Raw genomic sequence first — 25,301 nt, 5'->3', positions numbered from 1 at the left:
CTTAAAAATATGTTGAATACATTTGGTTTTCATATCCTAACATACTAAACCCACATATATTAAAGTATTACAGTTTAAATAATTACGCTATAAATTATCGTAATATATATTATGAGAAAATTAAAATAACAAAAAAATGGTACGTGATAGGAACTTTTTGGCTTTGAATTTGATTTCAGCATGCTAAAAATACCCTGAAAACATTAAAACTTTGGAGGCAGGAATTTCATCGCAGACTAGTGTTGTTATTTCCGAAACTTCATTTTCTTTGCTACATTACCAGACAAAAATCGATATAATTTATGAAATATTAAAGATACATACATGAAATTTAGAACACATATTCTCTAGACTATTAGGAAACTTTTCTCTGTAACAGAATTTTCCTAATTGATTTCATTTTAAAAATATGTCGGTCTGTTTGCAAGAAAGAAAATAAAAAAGTGTTATTAAATTTTAATTCTTTATTTTAGAAATGTAGGGACCAATATCAAAATTCTGTTACAGACAGTTTGTAGAGCATGCTTTTACAAGTAAATTGTAACAAACTGTTTGAATTTAGCTTTAAAAATGGCTAAGATATATTGGTTATAGTAAAATCCTGCATTTGGTACATTTTTTTTCAACTCTAGCCCCCATATATATATATATATATATATATATATATATATATATATATATATATATATATAATTGGTTGAGTTGCTGTAGCCATGAGCTCTCTACAAAAAAAAATTAATATTTTACACCAAATAGGAAAAAAGTTAAAAAACAAATAGCGTCCTCTCCCCATATTACTTTGTAATTATTTTAATTTTCACTAAAAAAACGTTTCATATACGTTAAATGTTTATAATTTGTTACTCTGAAATCCTTAATAACACTAATATGTTTTCAACGCTTCTAATTTAAGTGCGTAATATATTTGAAGCAATACAATTTCTTGAAACGTTCGAGGCTGAGCCGGTTCCTTGTGTTATTATGGACAAAAAACTAATTACACAAAAGTTCTTCAAGTTGGGCTGAAGATGCTGGAATGTTAAGTAACCCCAAACCAACCCTACGTTGCCAGCAAGTTCATGATGACCTAACCCCCTCTTCATTAGATCTCCAAATGTTCCAGATTTTTCTACGCAATGTTGATAGTTACGAAGGATGTTTTGTTTCACTTGTTCCAATCGTCTCGTTTCACCACACCGTGGGGTCGTGGCTGCTGAATGCTGTCTTTGTCGAGCACATTATCAAAAAAAGGTTTTTTCCTGTGTGAATGTGAAGGGGAGGATTAAAACTTAAAATATGATATACACGCGAATCGCGATACTTGCATAATTATGATGTGGGTGTTGCAGTTTGTAATATTCCAATAAAAAAAATTCCGATAGAAAAGATTGTTTTTAAAGGCTTTGTGTTTTCTGTCATCATCATCATCATCATCATCATCATCATCATCATCATCATCATCATCAATAGCTATCAGGGTTTAGGCCATTTGGCCTGTTCCGTCTCAGGTGAAAAGCTGGTCTCTCCATCGCTTCTTCGGGCGTCCACGATCTCGGTATCCAAGGGGTCTGTAATTTAATAATCTCCTGGGTAGTCTATCATTTGGAATCCGTAGAACATGCTCATGCCAGTTGCTCCGATACTTGTGGATTGTCTCTGTAATGGCTGCGATATTTAGTTCTTGTCGGATGTCTTAGTTATAACAAGGCCTAATAAAAAGAACAAGAAAAACCATCTTTTCTTTTAATGGCTTTATTTTATCTAGTTTTTAACGTACTTTACTTTTTCTATGTATTTTACGCGTTCTTACGCGCAATTTACGTGTCACGTAGAAAACAAGATTTATACGCATAACTGCAAAACCCTGGTAAAAGATTTTGTGCGAGATCGTGCGTATTTGCTTGGTTTCCGCACAAAACCAACCCGCGGTAAGTCTAAAATTCCACATTCAGTATTCCCAACCTAACACACATAACAATTTCTCTCTTCTTACCGCTTAAGTGACATGTTCATTTTACTGCTTTAGGCTTTTAACATATTATTTTTAGAGACGTTCAATATAGTAATAATTATAAATTGGAAACTTACCACTGCAATTTCACCTAAATTGCACTGTTAATTATTGTTTTTAAATATTTGCAAAAATTAAGTAAACTCTACAACTCCACTAAAGTTGCTGCATTTCGTGATGCATGTAACATTAAGGAAGCCGTTTGTTTTAAGTTCGCATTTATAGAATGGGGAGAAAAAAAGACAGACATATATCACGGCCTGCTGGAGTATAGTAAACACAGAAAATATTTTAAAGCAACAATGTTGAAGATAGATATTTTTGTTTTCCAAAATTGCCGTCATTGAACAGAAACCAAGATGGAGATTTCATTGCAACTAATTAGAAATTCCTCTTTCAGGTATGTAATAAACGATCTTCGCACAAAATAATGTACGATACACGAGCGGTATGTTTTCTTTCAATTCTCGGAAATTAAAAAAGCTCAACTACGTTTCGCTTTTTCAAACTTTTCCTCGAACATGAAAACTTCAACATACCGCTCTTGTAACGCATATTACTATTATTGAACCAGTGCTATAATTCCTGGAACATAATAGTTTGAATCAGAAAGCTGCAAAATAGGGATTACTACCGGTTTAGATTCGACCGGTTAGAGAACATCCGTCAAGGTCGGGCAACCAACTGAATATTCGATTTTCAACTGGTTACCCCTTATGTTTTGCAGGTAACACCAAGCGCTCTCCATCATACATGAAACTGACATTTTCTGAGTACACAAACGGACTAACAATTGAAGGAAATTTACTTTGTCTTATTAGAAAACGTGCTTGCTTGATATAGGTCTACAATTATTGATTTGACACTTATCTTCGTAACTAATACATAAATGAAGAAATTGACGCTGGTAACAACAAAGGAAATAAATGTAATGCAGAATATGAAATCTGGTGCGTAAAGAAATACAAGAATAAAATAAATTACAATTACTTACTAAAGAGAAGAGCAAATAAGTACGTAGGCCTACATTCTAGTGTAATATTTACATTTTAAGGGGAGGCATTGGTGAATATTTCAAAATCCACAAAATTTATCCGATTTGTTTGAAATTGGTCATGGATACTAAGTATGTTATTAGTAATGGACAAACCAAGTTTCAACTTTCTCTAAGTACAATAGTTCTGCAAATATTAATAATTTATAAAACTTTATATCGTTTGATATAAAATGCTCCATGCACCATATTGTAAGAAATTTTCAATATTTCTTTTTATTTATATGTTCAGAGAAGGTATATAAATAATGGCTCAGTCGGTTAAGGCGCTTGCCTCCAGGTCTGAGGTTGCGGTTCATGGGTTCGATCCTCGCTTGGGCTGATTATATGGTTGGGTTTTTCCGAGGTTTTCTCAAGCGTAAGGTGAATGCCAGGTTTTCTATGGCGAATCCTCGGCCTCATCTCGCCAAATACCATCTCGCTATCACCAATCTCATCGACGCTAAATAACCTAGTAATTGACAAAGCGTCGTTAAATAATCAACTAAAAAAGATAGTGTTATTAACAAAACGAAAAGTACTCTGAAGCTCAAATGCTGGTACTTTCACGAAGCATGTTGTTGTCCTTGTAGGTACCCAACTGTAATACCTGGACTGGATGAATGAATGAATCAATGAATGAATGAACTAATGAATCAATCAACCAATAAATCAGTAAATGAATTAATGAATCAATCAATCCATAGTTACATGAATTAGTCAATGAATCGATGTATGAATGAATCAATGGGTTGACGGATGGATGAATCGATGGATGATTGATTGAATGTACTGAGAGAGGAAGAATTATCAATTAAATGGTAGGCTTACACGATGATAAACGCGTCCTTGAAAGGGCTCTTGTAACTCCTGCATGACTCAGTGTAATCTGCCTTTGCCGTCCACCCACAAAGAATGATATTCGATAAACCGACTCTGAGACACTACGCGAGAGGGGAGATCTTTGCATACTAACTACAGCGCCAGGCGTTCAATAGCTACATATAATTTCTATTTTTCTTAACCGGTTGTGCGAGAATCTATAATCTTTTCTCTGTAAGAAAAATTATAATGTAAACAATAGCACGTGACTGAAGTGAGGCTTCATTGGCCGCTGTTTGGCACCATAGATTTTCAGTACGTGTTCCCGCCTACTGTTGTACATTCTGTTTCATGTTGAACATTTCCCGTTACTCATCAAGTAGGCCTAACCTCACTACTATGCATTCATTTGCTTAGGAAACATTTACCTTATAATTACTGTAATTAAATTATTTTTAATTCTTATGTCTTCATAATGGACAGTTGAGGATACAGAAGCCATACTTCAGTACCACGTGTTTACGTGAACAACTACGAGCTCAAGTGACGCCAGCTTGTTACAAGAACAGACTACCTCGGTATTACCGTTGGTATTCATCCGCGTTCATAGTACATAACAAAATATAAAAGTAGGTTTTCTTTTACATAGCGTTTTACACATGAGTGAAGTTAAATGTTTCATCGTGTTTAACAACTAGAATTCAATTTTTTATTTTCAAATAATACAAGATTGTGGTTTCCAAATACGAACTATATTTTCCTGAGTCATGTGAGTGTTTCGACTGGGAGCCAGTCACGGGTATGAGAGCAACGTGCTTAAGTTTACATTAGGATTTTTCTTACAGCGAAAACAGTATAGTTTAAATGCCACAGACGCGGAAGGAATACATTGCTACATAGACTGAATCCTTAGAAACCTTAAAAGTTGAATAATTACAAGAAATGTGTGTCATTTAAATCAAGTCAGAATTCAGAACAGTGTAACAATATTTTGGAGACAGCAAATCAATAAGGTGCATTATTCTTATTGATATAAATGACAGTAAAAGCAGCATATTTTTCATCGTGCTTCTGGTGGATCAACTCAAAGATCGCTTGCAGTAAACTTTGAGTGCTGAAATAACGAACATTTTGTCAGTTAAAAGTACTTTTAGTGGTATAACGGAACGGCTAACCCCGAATGGAAGGATTTGGTGTTCCTGCCGATGTGATTGATGACGCAGAAGTTTAGTGGAAGAAGTGTCCATAGTAGAATGGATAACTCCACGGACTCAGCGTGACGTTGCAGTCTATGAAAACCTCATTCACACATGAGATACATAGTACCTAGTAATTATCTTTATTTCATAACGATAACACTATTGCATAATATCCCTTAGATAGGATTTGGCAAAAGTACTAACACATATTCAAATATCTTGGAGCAACAGTAACACATATAAATAATATTCGAAAGGAAATTAAACACAGAATAAATATGGGAAATGCCTGTTATTATTCGGTTGAGAAGCTTTTATCATCCAATCTGCTGTCAAAAAATCTGAGAGTTAGAATTTATAAAACAATTTTATTACCGGTTCTTCTATATGGCTGTGAAACTAGGACTCTCATTTTGAGAAAGGAACAGAGGTTAATGGTGTTTGAGAATAAAGGTGCTTAGGAAAATATTTGGGGCTAAGAGGGATGAGGTTACAGGAGAAAGGAGAAAGCTACTCAACGCAGAACTTATCGCATGGTGCAATTTACTCTTCACCTGACATAATTAGGAGCATTAAATCCAGACGTTTGAGATGGGCAGGGCATGTAGCACGTATTGGGGAATCCAGAAATGTACATGGAGTGTTAGTTGGGGGGCCGGAGGGAATAAGACCTTTAGGGAGGCCGACACATAGTTGGGAGGATAATATTAAAATGGATTTGAGGGATATGATGGTAGAGACTGGATTAATCTAGCTCAGGATAGGGACCAATGGCGGGCTTATGTGAGGGCGGCAATCAACCTCCGGGTTCCTTAAAAGCTGTATGTATGTATGTATGTATGTATGTATGTATGTAATATGTCTTTTAAGTAGGTTATTTTACGACGCTGTATCAACATCTCAGGTTATTTAGCGTATGAATGAAATGAAGGTGATAATGCCGGTGAAATGAGCCCGGGGTCCAGCACCGATATATTTAGGGCATTCAAAATGAAGAGTACAAGGACAGAAACAAAAAATGCTCAGCATGGTATAAAATTTGTTGTGTACTGTTTCTCACTTTCATGGAACATTCCGACGCAGAAAGGAAATGTGTTAATAAGCAGTTCTTATCAAATATTTCTCGCTTAAGCCTATACAATAATACATAAATTATTTTAATTTACGGCATTTACTCTTTACTTCATTAATTTCTCTATGTGCTTTTTAATAAAAAGTGATAACACTGATAACATTTCAGTTTCTGAAAATAAAACAAACGGCAACCTTAACATATTTCATTCCAGTAAACTCTATTTATTATTGACTATTTCGTTTATATGACGTCATTCCATTTTCGACCAATGAAGTGTAATGAAATTTTGAATTCCAACCAATCACAGTCAGACTTTGCGATAATTTCTGCAGCTAGATTTATCGCTATCAATTTATCGCATGGTCGTTCTTTTGTTTCGTCGTTGTCGCCAAGTGTTTCCCCGTAAATTGATGATCATGAATACATTAAGATGCAACTACACGGTTAAACTTTTCTTTTAACTTTAAAGCAATGAATGCAAGATTGATATTTAATATTAATTAATATATTTACGCAGTGAAGACCACGTTCAAAACGGCGCACCATGTAGACACAAAATCTTTATGCATCTTAATTGAACGTACCTTTTAAACTTGATTCTATTCTTCCCAGATTGCACGCATACGCGTTTGTAATATTGAACTGTGTAGATGCAGCTTTAGTTCCGTTACACACTACAGCGACAATGCGTTTGTCGAGCTATAAAAAATGCTTTCGTGTAGCACTCATTGTAAGTAACGGTCGAAACAAGGCACAGCTGACATTGGTCCTGCTTCCACAGGTAGGCCTAACGTAACCTATAAAATTGTAGCCTATAACATTTGTATTGAAATTAAACAATTAATAGACGTTCAAATTTATGTAACATCATCGCATATCAAACTCAAAGACCTTGCATAGTAATAATGTCTTTGATCAAACTGCCTTTCGTATGGCGTAATAAAATTCGTGTTTTAATTAGGTCTATCTATACAGAGATGGCTTCACTGTGTAGCAACATGTCTCACTGTGAATACATAAGCATTGGTATATAGCTGTCCCCACTGTTACTGTTAAATTAAATTATGATTTCAGCAGATAATGAAAATGTATTTGTTATAATCAGGGAACGGATTTATATGGACTAAAAATATATGAAATATGTAAATATATATGTAGTTATTTTTACCAAAATATGGAATTAAATATGGATTTTTACCAAAATATGGAATTAAATATGGACTTAAAATTATAAAAAAATGACTATGTACGTTAAATATTGGTACATTTTAATCAAACTAAACAAAAAATATAATGGACGTACCTTATCTTCCAATGTAGTTTCAACAAAACACAATTTTTATTGTCTGTTACCATAACAATAGGTTACAAACATTTCTTTCAAGTGCTGAAAAGTGAATCTTCTTCTATTGTCTCTGAGGATAGATTTATACTGACTAAAAGAGCGTTCGACGTCACAAGAAGTAACTGGTACATAATTCAATTTCACAATGTCTGCTGGGGATAAGTCCAAGTTAATCTTCACTGTTGATTCACCACTCATCACAGCAACAACCTTTTGTAGTTCTTCATATCCAGGGTTTTTTGAAAGTACAGTGTCCACCTTAGCTCTTACTGCATCTGCAACTTTACCTCTACCACGATTCAGTTGTTCCACAGTACTATTTATAATTTCAAAACTTTCAGATAGTGAAAGGTGCCTATTTTGGAGACTTTTGAGCGTTTTTATGATGCATGAAAATGTATGCTGAATGTGAGCTAAGTCATTCTTCACACTTATGTCACAGGTAACTGTTTTCGCAGTATCAATTGAGACTGCATCTTCAGAGTCCAATGCAAGGAGAACATTGTTAATAGAGTCTATATGTTCGGCATAATATTCAACTGCTTCTAGCCATGTACCCCATCTAGTTAAAATTGGCTTTGGTGGCAATGGAATTTCAGGGTACATTTCTTTCAACACGTTAACTCTACTGGGAGCTTTGAGAAATACTTTTTTCACTGATGAAATCAACAAATCTACTTTAGGGAAATTGTCTCTGACCACTTCTGCCACACGATGAAATGCATGCGCCACACAAGTAAAATGAGTCAATTTAGGATATACAACAGATAATGCTTGTCCAGCTTTGACCATATAAGGGGCAGCATCGCTAATAAAGAATAACACATTATCGTACATAATACCCTTTGGCCACAGGATACCCATAGCTTCGTTGAACAGTTTAACTATAGTTTTGTTATTGCACTTTTCTAGAACATCACAATGTAAAAGAATTCGTTCAGAATATTGTTCACTTAACAAACCGATAACTACATTACCAACAAGTCTACCTTCTTTGTCGGGAGTCTCATCAATGGAAACCCAAATTGAACTATCTTTAATTTCATCTCTTATCTTCTGTATTGTCTCATCGTAGATGGATGGAGCATACGTCTTCCTAAGTGTTGACTCATCCGGGATTGTATGTTGAGTATATTTTTCAAGGAATTCCCTGAAGACCTTATTCTTTAGTTTGTAGAGAGGAATATCAGCAGAGATGAGAGAACGGCACAGGTCGATGTTAAACTCAGATCTTACATTCGATGTTGTTGGTTGTGTTAAAAACAATTGTCTCTGCTTGGAATTTAGTTGTTTGTTGGCCTGATGTTTACTAGTTGTAATGTGTTGTTGCACCAGGAACTTTTGTGTAGATGATACTGCACACTGACACAAATTACAAAATAATATTTTATTGTCAGTTGATAAACCATCTTCTTTAAATTCTGAAATGTAACTTGCTAGTTTTGATTTTAAATTGACTGAATGACGTACTTTTGGCATATTTACCGTCTTTATAGTATGATTTACAAAACTGAACCTATGTGTACTCTGACTGGCATTTAACTGTTGAGCTGCACAACTGAAGTCTGTTAAAAATTTTAAATTAAATTAATACAGTTTTGTAACTTACTTTCCCATTGTTGATAGGACTGTTAATTTTCAAATAACTCTGATGTTAAAGGGATTACTGAACATGTGTTTAAATCTCTATTGTTGAAATGTATTTTTAAAAGTTAATGGAATTTTGTTTTGTTTTATTGTTAAACCTAATATAATATGGACTGTTTTATATGAAATATGGAAAATATATGGAAATTAACGAAAATATGTACTAAACTCTAAAATATGGAAAAATATGGAAAATAAAAGTAGGATTTTTCAACCCTACACATTGTGAAACATAAAGATAATGCAAAATATAAATTATATTAGCTTTATAAGTAAATATGTATTTACATATAAATCCTTTCCCTGGTTATAATAATAAGAGAAAAGTGCAGTACATGTAATTAACAATGTTAAACCTGTATTTCGCTTTTCTCAATTGGCATTACTGAATAATAACATCGAATTTCTTTATTGCAATAATCGATATTCATCTAAGAGTATTTCAACTTCACAATGTCTGCATAGGTTAAGTATTCGTTAATATACAATTATTAACATTTTTTATTGAATTTTAGGGATATATTATTAAAATTTTTATTTTATTCACGAAATAGTCCTAATAAATGTCACTCGAGGTCTGAGATTTCCCAGATAAATGCACTCGCTTCGCTCGTGGATTTATCGGCAGATCTCAGACCTCTGGTGACATTACTACAGATAATTCCTTCTAATCTCTCTCTCTCTCTCTCTCTCTCTCTCTCTCTCTTTACCTTCTACTAAAGTACCGGTAATATACGTACAGTAATATATTTTCTCCAAAGTGAATACTAAATTAAATACACTTATTACAGTTTCATTTCAACAATTAAATGCATACAACTATTGGCATTAATTTGCCATAAATGTTATGGAAAGCATTCTATTGGAGGTATAGCCAGTCTTACGTTAATATATTCTTTCTGAAGGCATTTTTCAGAATATTATTTACTTCAGCAAAGCTGGGAAATGTCATTTTTAAGTTAATTAAAATAAATTTATTCGTCCTTGCGCAACTAGTAAACAACACGTAAAAATTCCTTGTAATAAAGGACTGCTGCCTATTGGATGTACTTAATGTCTTCATCTTTACTTTTTCTTATCAATAATTGTATTTCGAAGTACATTAGTACTGCACGGTGATTACCATCTATGGCGACTGTTCACCTCAAATCCTTCCGTCCGTGTTTCATCCGCCTCAGAATGGTGCGGCTGCCGTTCCGCAGACATTCCGCTCGTGTGAACCGGGCCTAAATGTTCCACATATGTTGGTCTAAAGCACAGCGTTAATTTTGACCTGCGGTGGAATAATTCTGTACCTAAATTACACCAGAACATTATAAAACCCACTAAAATACAGGCCGCGTCTTAAGATTACTTTAATTATAACTGTAGATATCAGGCAACATGGTCCAACAGCATGTAACATCACCTCTCTCCGAATTGTAGCGAAGATACCCGAAGGGAATTTTGCTTCTAGAGAGTGGCCATTTTTTCTTTTGACAATTGTACACTCTTTGACACTGAAAATGGTCGCTCTCCTGTAGCGTGAATTTTTCTAAGTGTCGTTGAGGTTAAAGCGAGGTTCACACGGGAAAATATTTAAGCATCGAGGTCCGAGGATGAAGTCTAGTCGTAGCAGCGACGTATCTGTGTGTCACGAAACTACATATTCCTGTAAACCTTTATGGCTTAGCGACAGAGCCCTTTTTTCCCGTTACAAAGACCGGGCTACAAATCTCTCTTTGTAAAACCCTAGATCATATATGTAACAGATAGCTCATCGCTATGTTAAAATCGTTTGCACTTTGAAGAGAACAACCGCCAGGATCGTCACCCGAACACGAAATGGCAGTACAGTTCAATGGGAGTTTTTGTATAATGGTTTTCACTTCGTCTGGAGTGACATGGGGTATGGTTTCTGCAGGCTGTTGTTGACGGAACTGTTCTGCTATTGTTGTGACCTCATAATTGTTAATAGGATCAGATGGATGTTGATGTGGTTGAAAACGTTGTTGAAAAGAATTTGAAAGTACTTCAGCTTTTGCTTGAGGATCATAGACCATCTCTCCGTGAGCATTTTGTAGAGGTGTCACTCCTGAATGGGTAGTTTTTCCAAGAAGATTTTTTGTGAAGGTCCAGAACTCTTTCCCACATGGTTGTAATGATTCTATCTTATTTGCAAAATCTGTAATTATATGTATGTTGTGTTTACGTCTGATGGCTCGCTGGTAGCGATAGAATGCTCGTTTAGCTTGTGGATCTCTGAACTGTTGCCATCTCTTTCTTGCAGTATTTTTAGCTTTGAGTAGTGGTGTTAAATCATCGATTGTATCGTTTGTTTGCTTCATGGGAGACAAAGTCGTAGTTTCTTCAAGTGTAGAAGTGATAGTGTCAGTAAGAAGTTTCACCGCCACGTCTATATCCGTTGGCTGGTGAATAATTGGGTTTGCAGGAATGCATAAGTGAAGTCTTTTGGTGTATTCGTCCCAGTCAGTATTCCTCGATAATGGTGTCTTATATGGTTGTCGAAGGATTGGAGAACTAAAAGTCAGAAGAATAGGTACATGATCGGAGTCAAGTGCAATTCAAATAGGAATTATGACGTGACTCTTTATGTAACAACTAGATTGCAGCGTAGTAAACCTGACAAAAGTTGTTAACGCCTATAAGGCCGACCTATCTGGGGTATATATGATCTAGGGTAAAATGTACGCGTGTAAGCACAGCTAACACGATGATTCACGAGGTATTTCGAAGTGAAAGTTCGTCTCTGAACTGCGACCAATTTCCGTGTCAGAGGGTGTACAAATCGGCGTGGAAACAGGATGTTTTCGTTTTGCTTGTCTTCGTTCGACTATTTCATCGCCAAAAGACAATAATAATAATAATAATAATAATAATAATAATAATAATTTATTTAACCTGGCAGAGTTAAGGCCATACGGCCTTCTCTAACACTCAACCTGGAGTAAAACTGCGTTACAAAAAACACTACAAATTTAAAAAGTGCACTACAATTTTACATACAAAACTGAATAAGATAATAATAGAATCAGATAATAATAATAAAACGTAAGCAACAAGTAAGTAGAAATCAGACATAATATATAACATACAGAAAGAAAGAAAAAAGCATACCTAATAAAATGTGAACAGCAGGTCAAAATAAATGAGGCCTACAAAGTATAAAAAATAAGACAATTATTGATAATAATAATAATAATAATATAATATAATATAATAATAATGATGATAAAAAATAAGAATAGTAATAATAATGATAATAGTAATAGTAGTAGTAATAAAATAGTGCAGTACAAAGCATACAATGAATACAATATTTTTAAGTACACACAGTAAGGAAAATTATGATTATATATAGCTCAACTTATCACATTATAGATATACCATTATCGGAAAATATGAAAACAAAAATATAAAAATAAGTTAAATGTCACAAGAACATAAAAAAAAATGTGAATACGTGGAAACATGCAATACAACACTTGTTATAATAGTAAGTTAGTTTGGCAACTCGTCATAAGATAATTTTCTAACTTGGATTTGAAAGATTTCAATGTTCGGCAGCCCTTGACTTCAGGCGGCAGAGAGTTCCAGTGACGAGAGGTAGCAACAGTGAAAGATGAGGAATACAGAGATGATGTGTGAAGTGGAATTTCTAGCGTGTTATCGAGTTGTGATCGAGTATTAATATTATGATAGGGAGAGAGAGTATGAAAACGAGCGAATAAATAATAGGGGGATGAAGTGTACATAATTCGATATAAGAAAGAAAGTGAGTGCAGATTTCTCCTCTCATGTAACCTAAGCCATGATAACTTCTCGAAAGAAGGTGAGATATGATCATAGTATCGAACATTACAAATGAAGCGGACGCACGTGTTATGAACACGCTGTAGTTTCTGAGCGGAATCAATCCTGAGATCACTGAACAGAACGTCGCAATAATCGAAGTGAGATAGAATGAGTGTCTGTACCAGCGTCTGTTTTAATTTAGATGGATAATGATACAATCTTTTTAGTGAATGGAGAATAGAGAATGCCTTCTTACGTGTATATTTAATATGCGTATCCCAATTGAGATTAGATTCGAAATGCACTCCGAGATTTTTTACGGTAGAGCTAAACGGGATGATTGTTTTATTCAGTTTCACAAATACAGTGCTGTGATCGTATGGCATATCCTCGGAACTGATCTCGCTATCAGCAAATCCATAGTCGCCAGGAAACACGCATTTGATAGAGTGTAGTTAAATAACAGATTACGTCAAGATTCTCGATTCCTTACAGCACATTTCTCACTTGTGTAGCGTTTGCAGTGAGTTTTTCCTTATACATATTTGTGTTAACAGATTCACAGATCTTTCTTAATAATTTAACTTTGTCATTAAAAATAGTTATCTTGTAGGATATTCGTTAATAGTGAATTTTGTGATTTCAGGTGCCGGAAACGGAAGTGGAGAACGGACCTTCCTGCAACCAGCGTCATCATCACTTACCACAATGAAGCGAGGTCCACGCTACTCAGAACAGTCGTCAGGTAAGTGCAATGTTGCTGCCAAAATATTAATTGCTGCATATAATACTCGTTTTCAAACTCCACTATTCAGTGACAACTGCCATGCCGGTTGGATGGAGATTCTGAGCTATCACTCTGTATCTATGAACATATCTTTGTCTTCAATCATCATTTTCCACCCTTCACACTGTAGACCAGGCATGTCAATTGATGCCCACAGGAGCAAGCGCGCGCTTTAGAGCCCAGGAGAGCCTGAGCGCTTTACAGCGGAAAGGAAAGAGACAGACGAAAGAGGTGGTATATGCCGCTTGGTCGAGCTACATTCGGGGATGGCCAGCACTGATTCAATAGATAAAGGGAAGAGAACTTATTAAAACTGTATCCATTTTAATTTTTAGATTTGCCTGAGAAGTATAAGTGCATTATAAGAATGTAAATTTTAATTTTAATGCTCATTTTTCACAAGTTTGATTTTTTTATTCAAAAGAAATATTTTCTCAACTTTTCGTATAGAAAAGTGAAATTTTCAGGTATAGGGCTATTTATTTAGTAGCCTTACAGAATGTTTTCGTAAATCTAATATACCGTATATACGTATTACTGAAGATAGTGTATTGACAATTTTGAAAATATTCGCATGGAAATTGTTTGTAAGGAAATGAATTAACAAAGCTACTACTGTTACATCATAAGCAAAAGATACGTGCCCATGTGTTGTAAAAATGTCAGCTCTATAGCTTCAGCAGATTTCGAGAAAATAATTTAATATTTTGACGATAGGAAGTTGCTCACAAATATCACTTTAAAAGCATAATGCGATAAGAGTTTTGTTATGTAATATTAGTTACACTTAAAACATATACAGCACATAGGTAACTTTGCTTTGTACTGTAATATTGTTTTGATTAGTTTATTGATACCATCAATATAAATCCCAACTTATCATGTCATACTCAATCTCTTTCTTTGGAATATCACTTCCTTTATGAATGATGTGTTTCATCCACTTAATACAGTATAATATTACACCACTATGGAATTTAAGTGAAAATTTCTTCTTAACTCACTATTATGTTATTAAGATTTAAAACACAAGTGCAATATTAAGAAATCAGTGTTAGTACTCTTGTTTTACAGATAATATAGATAATATTAAACAGAAAGAAGCCATATAAAAATAACGACATAAAATTACACGTTCCGTTTGAAGTTTGTGCACCACTGTTTTCTTAATCAAACAGGTTGCTTATTCATATACACAACCCTTCCTCTTTCCATACTTAGCGCTTGCTGTCCGCGCACGATGTCAAGGTCAGAAAAATGCGCTTGCTTTGACATCTCTGCTGTAGATGAACACGGAATTTTGAAGAGTCCACTCCCGACGGATGTTGAATGTCAATTCAAATGTTTGTGAGTTCCTCAGAAACGAGTGTTTATAAGTCTGATCAACGATTTCAATATCATTATGAAATGTGAAATCAAATGCTGAATGAACGATAAGCATTGGACCCACGCGCTCGGAACATCCGTCCGTAACAAGTCAAGCCGGTAGCAACTGGTTTCTTGCCATATGCATGCACACATTTATTTTCATTTCTGTGTTCACACACTCCGCCTTTAAATTTAACAAGGCGGAGTCTTCTCGTTAACTACTTCATAATCGCTTCCTTTCGAGGCAACAATTTTATTCAGTTGATAGTGGAAACGATTCACACATCAATATGAACGCCAAGGAGTTGTTTAAAATTGTAATGACTAATAATATATTACAGAAAAAAGAAATTGCGGACTGTCAATGGGTTTTCGTGCTGGAAGATCAACTGTCGACAATATTTTTCATAATTAGGCAAATTAAAAAAATGCCATTTAATATAAAATAGACCTTCAGAACATGTTTATGGATTACAGTGAATAGAAACAAAATTATAGAAGGTCTTCAATGCTATAATGTGTCAAAGTAATTAATAAAATTAATAAGCATGACGTTACAGAATACAACAGCTAAAGTTAAAATAATAAACTCAGTGAAAATTTCCAAGTGAACTCTAGAGTGCAATAAGGGGACATTATTCAGTTTAATAATACAGGGATATCATTTTATTTTTACGAACATTTTAAATATTAACTTGGCTATGCTTTTGGATTAACGGTTGAGAACCGGAAACACCGTTTGCTACCCCCTTCCACGACTGGAGTTCGATGTTATTGGCGTAAAATACAAACAAGTCACTTTACTAGGTGTAGGAGGGAAGAAAAGTAGTTCATACATTTACGTAAACTAGGAAATATCGCAATTTTGAGTTTGATAATTTTCATTAGGTTTTTGTTTAATCGAAATACAGTACAGTATTAACAATAAGTGTTTTTACTCACGAACAAAGTTATCCATGCGAACGTATTCATTATGCAGTGTATATTATACAGAAATTATTGTTTTCAGAAAAGAGCTAAGACAACCCAGCCACTAGCCTTTACAGAGGGGCGAGCAGAAGCGGGTGGGGGAATAAAATCAGCAGTAAAAAAGGTCGAATTTATCAGTGACAGGTTATCGTATTTAGTACTTAAGGGTAGATGGTGCGATATCGTAGTTATAAATGCTCACGCCCCTACAGAAGAGAAAGACGACCATATAAAGGATAGCTTCTATGAGGAATTGGAACACATTTTTTATCATTTGCCTAGATATCACATGAAAGTTTTATTGGGGGATTTCAATGCTAAAGTAGGACGGGAGGATATTTTAAAACCAACAATTGGAAAAGAGAGCCTACACATAAGTAGTAATGACAATGGAGTTAGGTTAGTCAACTTTGCCACATCAAAAAATTCAATTGTCAAGAGTACAACATTCCCCCATAAGAATATACATAAATATACGTTGACTTCTCCAGACGGAATGACACATAACCAAATAGATCACATTTTGATAGATAAAAGAAGGCACACTAGTATAGTAGACATTCGAACTTTCAGGGGGGCAGACTGTAATTCTGGTAATTGGAGAATTAAGGGAAAGACTATCAGTAGCCAAGCGAGTAGAGCAACAAGCTAATATTAGTAGATTCAATATTCTGAAATTAAAGGACGACGAAACTAAGCAACGTTATCAGGTTGAAATTTCAAATAGGTTTGCTGCTTTAGCAACTTCCGACGAAGCTAAGGAAGAGTTAGACGTTAATAGCGTGTGGGACAATATCCGAGATAATATCAAAATTGCAGCTGAGCAGAGCATAGGCTATCATGAAACTAAGAAAAAGAAACCGCGGTTTGATGAGGATTGTTCCATTGTAGTAGATAGAAGGAAACAGGCAAAATTGAAATTCTTACAGGATCCAATTGAGGAGAATAGAGATAATTATTTCAATGAAAGACGGGAAGCAAGTCGTACCCTTAGGAATAAAAAGAGAGACTACTTGAAGGAAAAACTGAATGAGGTAGAAACAAATAGTAAGAATAAAAACATTCCAGATTTATATAAGGGTATAAAGGAATTTAAAAACGGATATCAGGCAAGGGTAAACATGATTAAGGATGAGAATGGTGACTTGCTTGCAGACTCTCATTCAATCTTGAATAGATGGAAACACTATTTTGGGCAACTACTAAATATACATAGGCCAAATAGAAATGATCGGGACGAAATTCAAATACAAACTGCTGAGCCATTTATACCGGGCCCCACACTTTCTGAAGTCGAAATTGCAATAGAAAATCTGAAAAAGTACAAGTCTCCAGGTATTGATCAAATTCCAGCGGAATTAATACAAGAGGGTGGAAGCGCATTATCTAGCGAAATTTATAAGCTTGTACTTGCAATTTGGGAAAAGGAAATTTTACCCGAACAATGGAAGGAGTCCATAATCGTACCAATTTTTAAGAAGGAGGACAAGACTAACTGTAGTAACTTTCGAGGAATATCACTTTTGTTGACGTCGTATAAAATTTTGTCGAATATCCTTTTGAGAAGATTAACTCCATATGTAGATGAAATTATTGGGGATCATCAATGTGGTTTTAGGCGTAATAGATCGGCTATTGATCAGATTTTTTTTGTATTCGACAGATATTGGAGAAAAAATGGGAGTATAAGAGTACAGTACATCAGTTATTCATAGATTTTAAAAAGGCATATGACTCGGTTAAGAGAGAAATTTTATATGATATTCTTATTGAATTTGGTATTCCCAACAAAATAGTTCGATTAATTAAAATGTGTCTTAGTGAAACTTACAGCAGAGTCCGTTTAGGCCAGTTTCTATCTGATGCTTTTCCAATTCACTGCGGGCTAAACAGGGAGATGCATTGTCACCTCTACTTTTTAACTTTGCTCTAGAATATGCCAGTAGGAAAGTTCAGGATAACGCAGAGGGTTTGGAATTGAACGGGTACATCAGCTTCTTGTGTATGCGGATGACGTAAATATGTTAAGAGAAAATCCACAAACGATTAGGGAAAACACGGAAATTCTACTTCAAGCAAGTAAAGCGATAGGGTTGGAAGTAAATCCCGAAAAGACAAAGTATATGATTATGTCTCGTGGCCAGAATATTGTACGAAAAGGAAATATACAAATTGGAGATTTATCCTTCGAAGAGGTGGAAAAATTCAAATATCTTGGAGCAACAGTAACAAATATAAATGACACTCGGGATGAAATTAAACGCAGAATAAATATGGGAAATGCGTGTTATTATTCGGTTGAGAAGCTTTTGTCATCTAGTCTGCTGTCAAAAAATCTAAAAGTTAGAATTTATAAAACAGTTATATTACCGGTTGTTCTGTATGGTTGTGAAACTTGGACTCTCACTTTGAGAGAGGAACAGAGATTAAGGGTGTTTGAGAATGAGGTTCTTAGGAAAATATTTGGGGCTAAGAGGGATGAAGTTACAGGAGAATGGAGAAAGTTACACGACGCAGAGCTGCACGCATTGTATTCTTCACCTGACATAATTAGGAACATTAAATCCAAACGTTTCAGATGGGCAGGGCATGTAGCACGTATGGGCGAATCCAGAAATGCATATATAGTGTTAGTTGGGAGGCCGAGACGTAGATGGGAAGATAATATTAAAATGGATTTGAGGGAGGTGGGATATGATGATAGAGACTGGATTAATTCTTGCTCAGGATAGGGATCAATGGCGGGCTTATGTGAGGGCGGCAATGAACCTCCGGGTTCCTTAAAAGCCAATAAGTAAGTAAGTAAGTAATTAAGTAAGTATATTGTGAATTTATTTCAACGCAACAATAGGATTTTATTCTTCCAACAATAATTCCTTTCTACAATTCACCTTAAACACTCTCGTCAACAATAGGATTTTCACTCAACACAGTATTCGTTATAGCACTCCACTGACGGCAATGACAATTTACTCGGATTATTACGAACAACAATGAACTGTTAATCTTAACTAATATTTACAAAGCACTATTTACAAATCAGAACTATCAGTTCACAGTTCACAGTTCTTCTAGCTCAGTCACTCGAGTTCACAGTATCTCGAACCACAGACCTTCAGAGACAGTTCACTGTACTCGAACTCAGGTCCCTCCAACTGCGGTCCACTGCACTCGAACTCAGGTCCCTCCAACTGCGGTCCACTGCACTCGAACTAAGGCCTTCGGATGCTGACACAGTTACGGACGCACACTCGAGCCGAACTCCGGTACACAAGACTGGCTTGCTTGCTCTGGCTTACTTACTGATTGAATAACTGAAAACTGCCTCGCGTTCACTCGCGCGCGTAATTTATACTCACACCACAGTTTCTGGAAAGTACGACTTCTCGAATTATCTGACTATCTCCACTTCGGACGGACTTCTCTAGAAGATTCGGGAGGGTCCGTCCCCCTTTACTCCGTAAGTAGCAGCTGCGCGCGCACTCTCCCCTCGTCGCGTTGACGTAATACACCCCCCTCTCTTCTCTCCGCCGCGCGCCGTCCCTCAGTGCTCCGCGCGATCTGCTCTCTTGCGGGACGCTGTCGTGAGTTCGAATCTCACGTCGCTGTCACAATATTATACTGTTTACAGCACATTAGCGTACAATATAGAGAATGAAGTTAATTGAGAAATAATCATAATATGGATATTTAAACACATTTTTGAAAATGGTGGCCATTCATTTCGATACAGGCTTCAGTTCTTTTGTGCATATTATCGCACTATAGACTATTACTTCCAATTCCAATTACCACTTTCGTCCTTCGTACTAGTAAAATAGTACCTTACGTACTGTAAATTCAATGTTCACTTCTGCCCGACCTGCACAGGTAAAATTACTCAGACATGTTATCTACTGTCCGTCCAAGTGATTGTAATGCAGGATCGTAGAAAGGGTGGGGGGGAATCACGTGACTGTTAATTACTTAACGAGGCCCTTTTATTTAAGTTAATTTAAACAGTTGTTTAATATTACGTAGACGTCCAATTCCTAACAGAAATTATTGTTTTCAGAAAAGAGCTAAGACAACCCAGCCACTAGCCTTTACAAAGGGGCGAGCAGAAGCGGGTTGGGGGGGGGGGAATCGGGATGCGACGTAGGCAAACGGACGACAGTACCTGTGCGAAAATATGATTCAATATTGAAAGCTCTTTCGTCGCTAGAAAACGCGAACATATTTCTGGAACGTACCCTACTCACTAACTCAGTACTGTTTACTATATGCGGCCTTGGTTCTGTGTGAAGGACAGTTGGAACTTCATTAGTAGAGGGGATGGGAGTGAAGTACATTCACAAACTCAGGTACAATAAAAATTAAAGTAAAAATAAAATGATGTCCCTGTACATCTAATAATAAAGCAGCTGGATTTAAGAGGCCACATAAGCACAAGATTGAAGAAATGCATAGCCTATGCAAACGACAAATTGATAACAGTAAGGACAAAACAAGTATTATTTGAAACCATGCTGGATCTTAAAGAGCAATCAATGCAATATGGGTTAATAGTAAACAACGAGAAAACAAAATATCTAAAATGCCCTGCCGTGCAAAAAGATGTAAGTAATTTTAACCTAGATAATGTCACACTAGAAGAGGCCTGCACAAGTTTTGCGCTCTCCCAGCCGGCTCACAGCTCATGAGCGGAATGCAGAAATTAGCTGCGCTCTGTATAAGGGTGGACTGGAAGAAGGGGTAATCTCGTACAAAATATACACAAAAGGAAGTGCTATTACGAGTGTTCAGTGTTCGCAAAACTATCTTGGACTATTATTAATTAATAAAGAAATATTTATTTTACAGAAATAATAAAAATTCTATAGCTACTTAAATGTGCAATATCATTTTGTTATATTCTTATTTATCAGTACAACAAAACGAGGTTTTATGCTGTTGGCAGCTGAAAGCAACAGTAGCCTACTGATCATAATGAAACATCAGTTACAGATGTTCGATGCCTGCCTTTATTAATGCTGATTATAGAAAACAGTTGCTCACAAATATAAATGTCGAGCCAAACATAGCAATCATTTTCACAGCCAGCCTGTGTAGTCGTGGATATTATTGCTAATGTTTAGTCTTGTAAAACTCAACCAGGCTAGTAGATTATTCAAACGATCTTTAGCCCTTAGACCACATTGAAGATCAATAAGTTCGAGCTGTAAATCGTTAAATGTTAAATGTTATGTACCGTCTTTTAGATTCCTCCACACTGTACTGTAGCAGTAGGTAAGCAACGTGAAACAGTTACTGAAAATAAGCCTACACACTGCACTCCACTAGATAGCTGAGTGGTCGTTTCCCTCTCCTCTACCTATAGCGAGTCTATGTCATTCTGACGTATCTTCCTCTCCGTTTCGGCGAGCGGTAAACAAAGCTCTCCCGCTCCGAAGGAGCGCGCGCGCTCGTTGAGCGCTGTTTGTGCAGGAATGCACTAGAAGGAGTGAATTCCCACAAATATCTTGGATCCAAAGTGAACTCTAATAACACCATCGAAGAAGATATTAAAGAGAGAATTAATTCAGGTAACAAAGCTTACTTTGCGAATATAAGGCTATTTAAAAATAAACTTGCATCAAAACAAGCAAAACTAAGATTATATTACACAACAGTTAGGCCAGTTGTAACTAGCCTACGCTGAAGAAAAAGCTATTCAAAAACTTCTAGTTTTCGAAAGAAAGGTGTTCAGAAGGATATTTGGTCCAATTAAAGAAAGAGATAGCAACTGGCGAATTCGAAATAGCATGGAACTCAATAAATCAATACAAAACCATAACATAAGTAATTATATAAAGGCACGTAGACTAGCTTGGTTCGAGCACATCAACCGCATGGATGAAGATAGGACAGGCCTTACTTACTTACTTACTTACAAATGGCTTTTAAGGAACCCGAAGGTTCATTGCCGCCCTCACATAAGCCCGCCAGCGGTCCCTATCCTGTGCAAGATTAATCCAGTCTCTATCATCATATCCCACCTCCCTCAAATCCATTTTAATATTATCCTCCCATCTACGTCTCGGCCTCCCTAAAGGTCTTTTTCCCTCCGGTCTCCCAACTAACACTCTATATGCATTTCTGGATTCGCCCATACGTGCTACATGCCCTGCCCATCTCAAACGTCTGGATTTAATGTTCCTAATTATGTCAGGTGAAGAATACAATGCGTGCAGTTCTGTGTTGTGTAACTTTCTCCATTCTCCTGTAACTTCATCCCGCTTAGCCCCAAATATTTTCCTAAGCACCTTATTCTCAAACACCCTGAACCTATGTTCCTCTCTCAGAGTGAGAGTCCAAGTTTCACAACCATACAGAAGAACCGGTAATATAACTGTTTTATAAATTCTAACTTTCAGATTTTTGGACAGCAGACTGGATGATAAGAGCTTCTCAACCGAATAATAACACGCATTTCCCATATTTATTCTGCGTTTGATTTCCTCCCGAGTGTCATTTATATTTGTTACTGTTGCTCCAAGATATTTGAATTTTTCCACCTCTTCGAAGGATAAATCTCCAATTTTTATATATCCATTTCGTACAATATTCTGGTCACGAGACATAATCATATACTTTGTCTTTTCGGGATTTACTTCCAAACCGATCGCTCTACTTGCTTCAAGTAAAATTTCCGTGTTTTCCCTAATCGTTTGTGTATTTTCTCCTAACATATTCACGTCATTGCACCCCTGAAAGTTCGAATATCTACTATACTAGTATGTCTCCGTTTATCTATCAAGATGTGATCTATTTGGTTGTGTGTCAATCCATCTGGAGAAGTCCAAGTATATTTATGTATATCCTTATGGGGGAATGTTGTACTTTTGACAATTAAATTTTTCGATGTGGCAAAGTTGACTAATCTAACTCCATTGTCACTACTAATTGCGTGTAGGCTCTCTTTTCCAATAGTTGGTCTAAAAATATCCTCCCGTCCTACTTTAGCATTGAAATCCCCCAATAAAATTTTCATGTGATATCTAGGGAACTGATCAAAAGTAGATAGGACAGGCCTAGTCAACAAAATTTATAATTGGAAAGCTATGAATACGAAGAGTAGAGGAAGACCGAAGAACAGATGGAAAGGTGATTTAGGCTAATAGAGGATATAAGAAAGCTGGAATTAAGGAATTGGCCAAGACTCATCCAAGACCGATATGAATGGCGGAAAATATTTAAGAAGGTCAAAACTTCTACGAAGTTGTAACACCTGAAGAAGAAGAAGAAGAAGAAGAAGAAGAAGATATTACGGAGAATTGAATTCATTTGGAAATTAATACCACAGTTAAATATTTCAGAATTAATTACGCTAAATTAATTATTTGTCTTTATACATTCCACATTTATTAACCACACTGATTTGTGTACAAATAATATCTTTCGATTACATTAAAATTAAGTTTAATATTTCGTTAAAAAACGTTTCAGGTGAATCCTTTCCAGTTCATCTGATTCCGAAATCACAGATCTACAGCAACTGTTTTAACACGGCCTCCCTTGTATAATGATACAAATCACTGAAATAAAGAAGCATCAACATACATTATTCATTTATTAATATGTCATCGCTTTTGTAGGAATTTCCGGTATAAATAGGCGACATTCTGAGTGGCTGGGTGGTTTCTTTCAGGAAATGCTGTGACGCACATAACCTCTTAAGGAGAGAGGATGATATTTTTTGATGAAAAATGAATAAATTTTAAAAAATAAAAATCTTTAAAATACCCTGTGTATGTATGGAATGCATTGCATAACATTTTGTGGGTATTTATGCCCTTATCGGATGTTGAGACTCATTTTTAAACTTCCTGCGCTATGGATTTTTAAATCACACGCCCACTTTTATCGATTTCCAGTACCTTCAATTTTTTTTGCTACATTGTCAGACAAAAATGGATATAATTTCTGAACTATTAAAGATATATGCATGAAATTTAGAACACATATTATTTAGACTATTAGGAAAATTTTCTCTGTAACAGAATTTTATTAATTGATTTCATTTCAAAAATACGTCCGTTTGTTTGCAAGGAAGGAAATCAGAAAATTGTTATTAAAGTTTAATCGTTTATTTTACAAACGTAGGGACTAATATCAAAATTCTGTTACAGACAGTTTGTAGAACATGCTCTTGCAAATACATTGAAAAAACTGTTTGAATCTATCTTTAAAAACAGCTTAGATATATCGGTTTTAGTACAATCCTGCATTGGGGATATTTTTTTTCAAATTTGGGCCACCAAATAATTTTTTTTTTTTTCAAAATATTTTTATTTGGTTGAGTTGCCACAGCTATGAGCTCTCTACATACAAAAAATTAATATTTTACACCAAATAGGAAAAAAGTTTTAACAAATACCATCCTCTCCCCTTAAAATATAAAACAAATTAGAGATGCTCCCGTAATTGCTCAATTGGTTGATGGAAAACCTCGAAAAAACCTCAACTACGTAATTTGTCCCAACCAGGATTCAGGATCCAGCTGTGGACGACTACTGAACTCGCCCGCGAACTTTTTTTCAGACATAAAACATGAACCAATTGAGGCAAAATGTGGGAGTTGGACAGCACAATTGCTATCGACAAAGCAACTCCAAAACTGTGTACGCTTTATATATTTATCGATTGCATAGTGCAGCCGTGGTGAAAATCTGACTCACGAGCAAATTGTGGCTCGCAATAGTAGCTGTGCATTTCTCTTGCTTTCTACCTCCCACAACCCCCACCCTCTTACTCACTGGAGTCAAACCCGTTCCATTTGTATTTGTCTCTGACCTGCGAGTGACATATCATTGCAATGCCTCTCTCGAATACATGTACAGTACATCTACAACAACGAAATTTTCAAGTAGGAGGGAAAACGCATTTTTTTGCTGCCAATATGATGAGAATATTAAATGTATGATTTGTTCACAAGTATTACGAGGAAAACGGTTGTATGACATAAAACGGCCTTATACTACATGTTACTGATGAAACATTTTAAAAGGTTAAGTGTTGTTATTATTACTATTATTATTATTATTATTATTATTATTATTATTATTATTATTATTATTATTATTATTATTACTATTATTATCTCTGTACGTCGACCCTGCGGTTAGATCTTCAATTTAAACTCACAGATTTACTATGTGATGTTAAATGAAAGCTAGATGTACGGACTTGACAAATGTTGAACTTTTCAAATCTTTGTCAAAAAATAAAT

At 35.5% G+C, this 25,301-nt stretch overlaps 1 protein-coding gene across 1 annotated transcript in view; it reads left to right on the top strand.

Moving 5' to 3' along the window:
- Positions 1 to 25,301, top strand: part of Pgant2 (polypeptide N-acetylgalactosaminyltransferase 2) — a 375,458-nt gene that overhangs the window by 202,816 nt on the left and 147,341 nt on the right. Inside the window, exon 2 of the mRNA XM_069848414.1 lies at positions 13,574 to 13,672. Coding sequence (XP_069704515.1) covers positions 13,574 to 13,672 — 99 coding nt within the window. The remainder of the gene's footprint in view (positions 1 to 13,573; positions 13,673 to 25,301) is intronic.

Source organism: Periplaneta americana, chromosome 15 (genome assembly GCF_040183065.1).
Source record: "Periplaneta americana isolate PAMFEO1 chromosome 15, P.americana_PAMFEO1_priV1, whole genome shotgun sequence".
Classification (NCBI taxonomy): domain Eukaryota; kingdom Metazoa; phylum Arthropoda; class Insecta; order Blattodea; family Blattidae; genus Periplaneta; species Periplaneta americana.
This window is presented reverse-complemented; position numbering and strand designations above follow the sequence as displayed.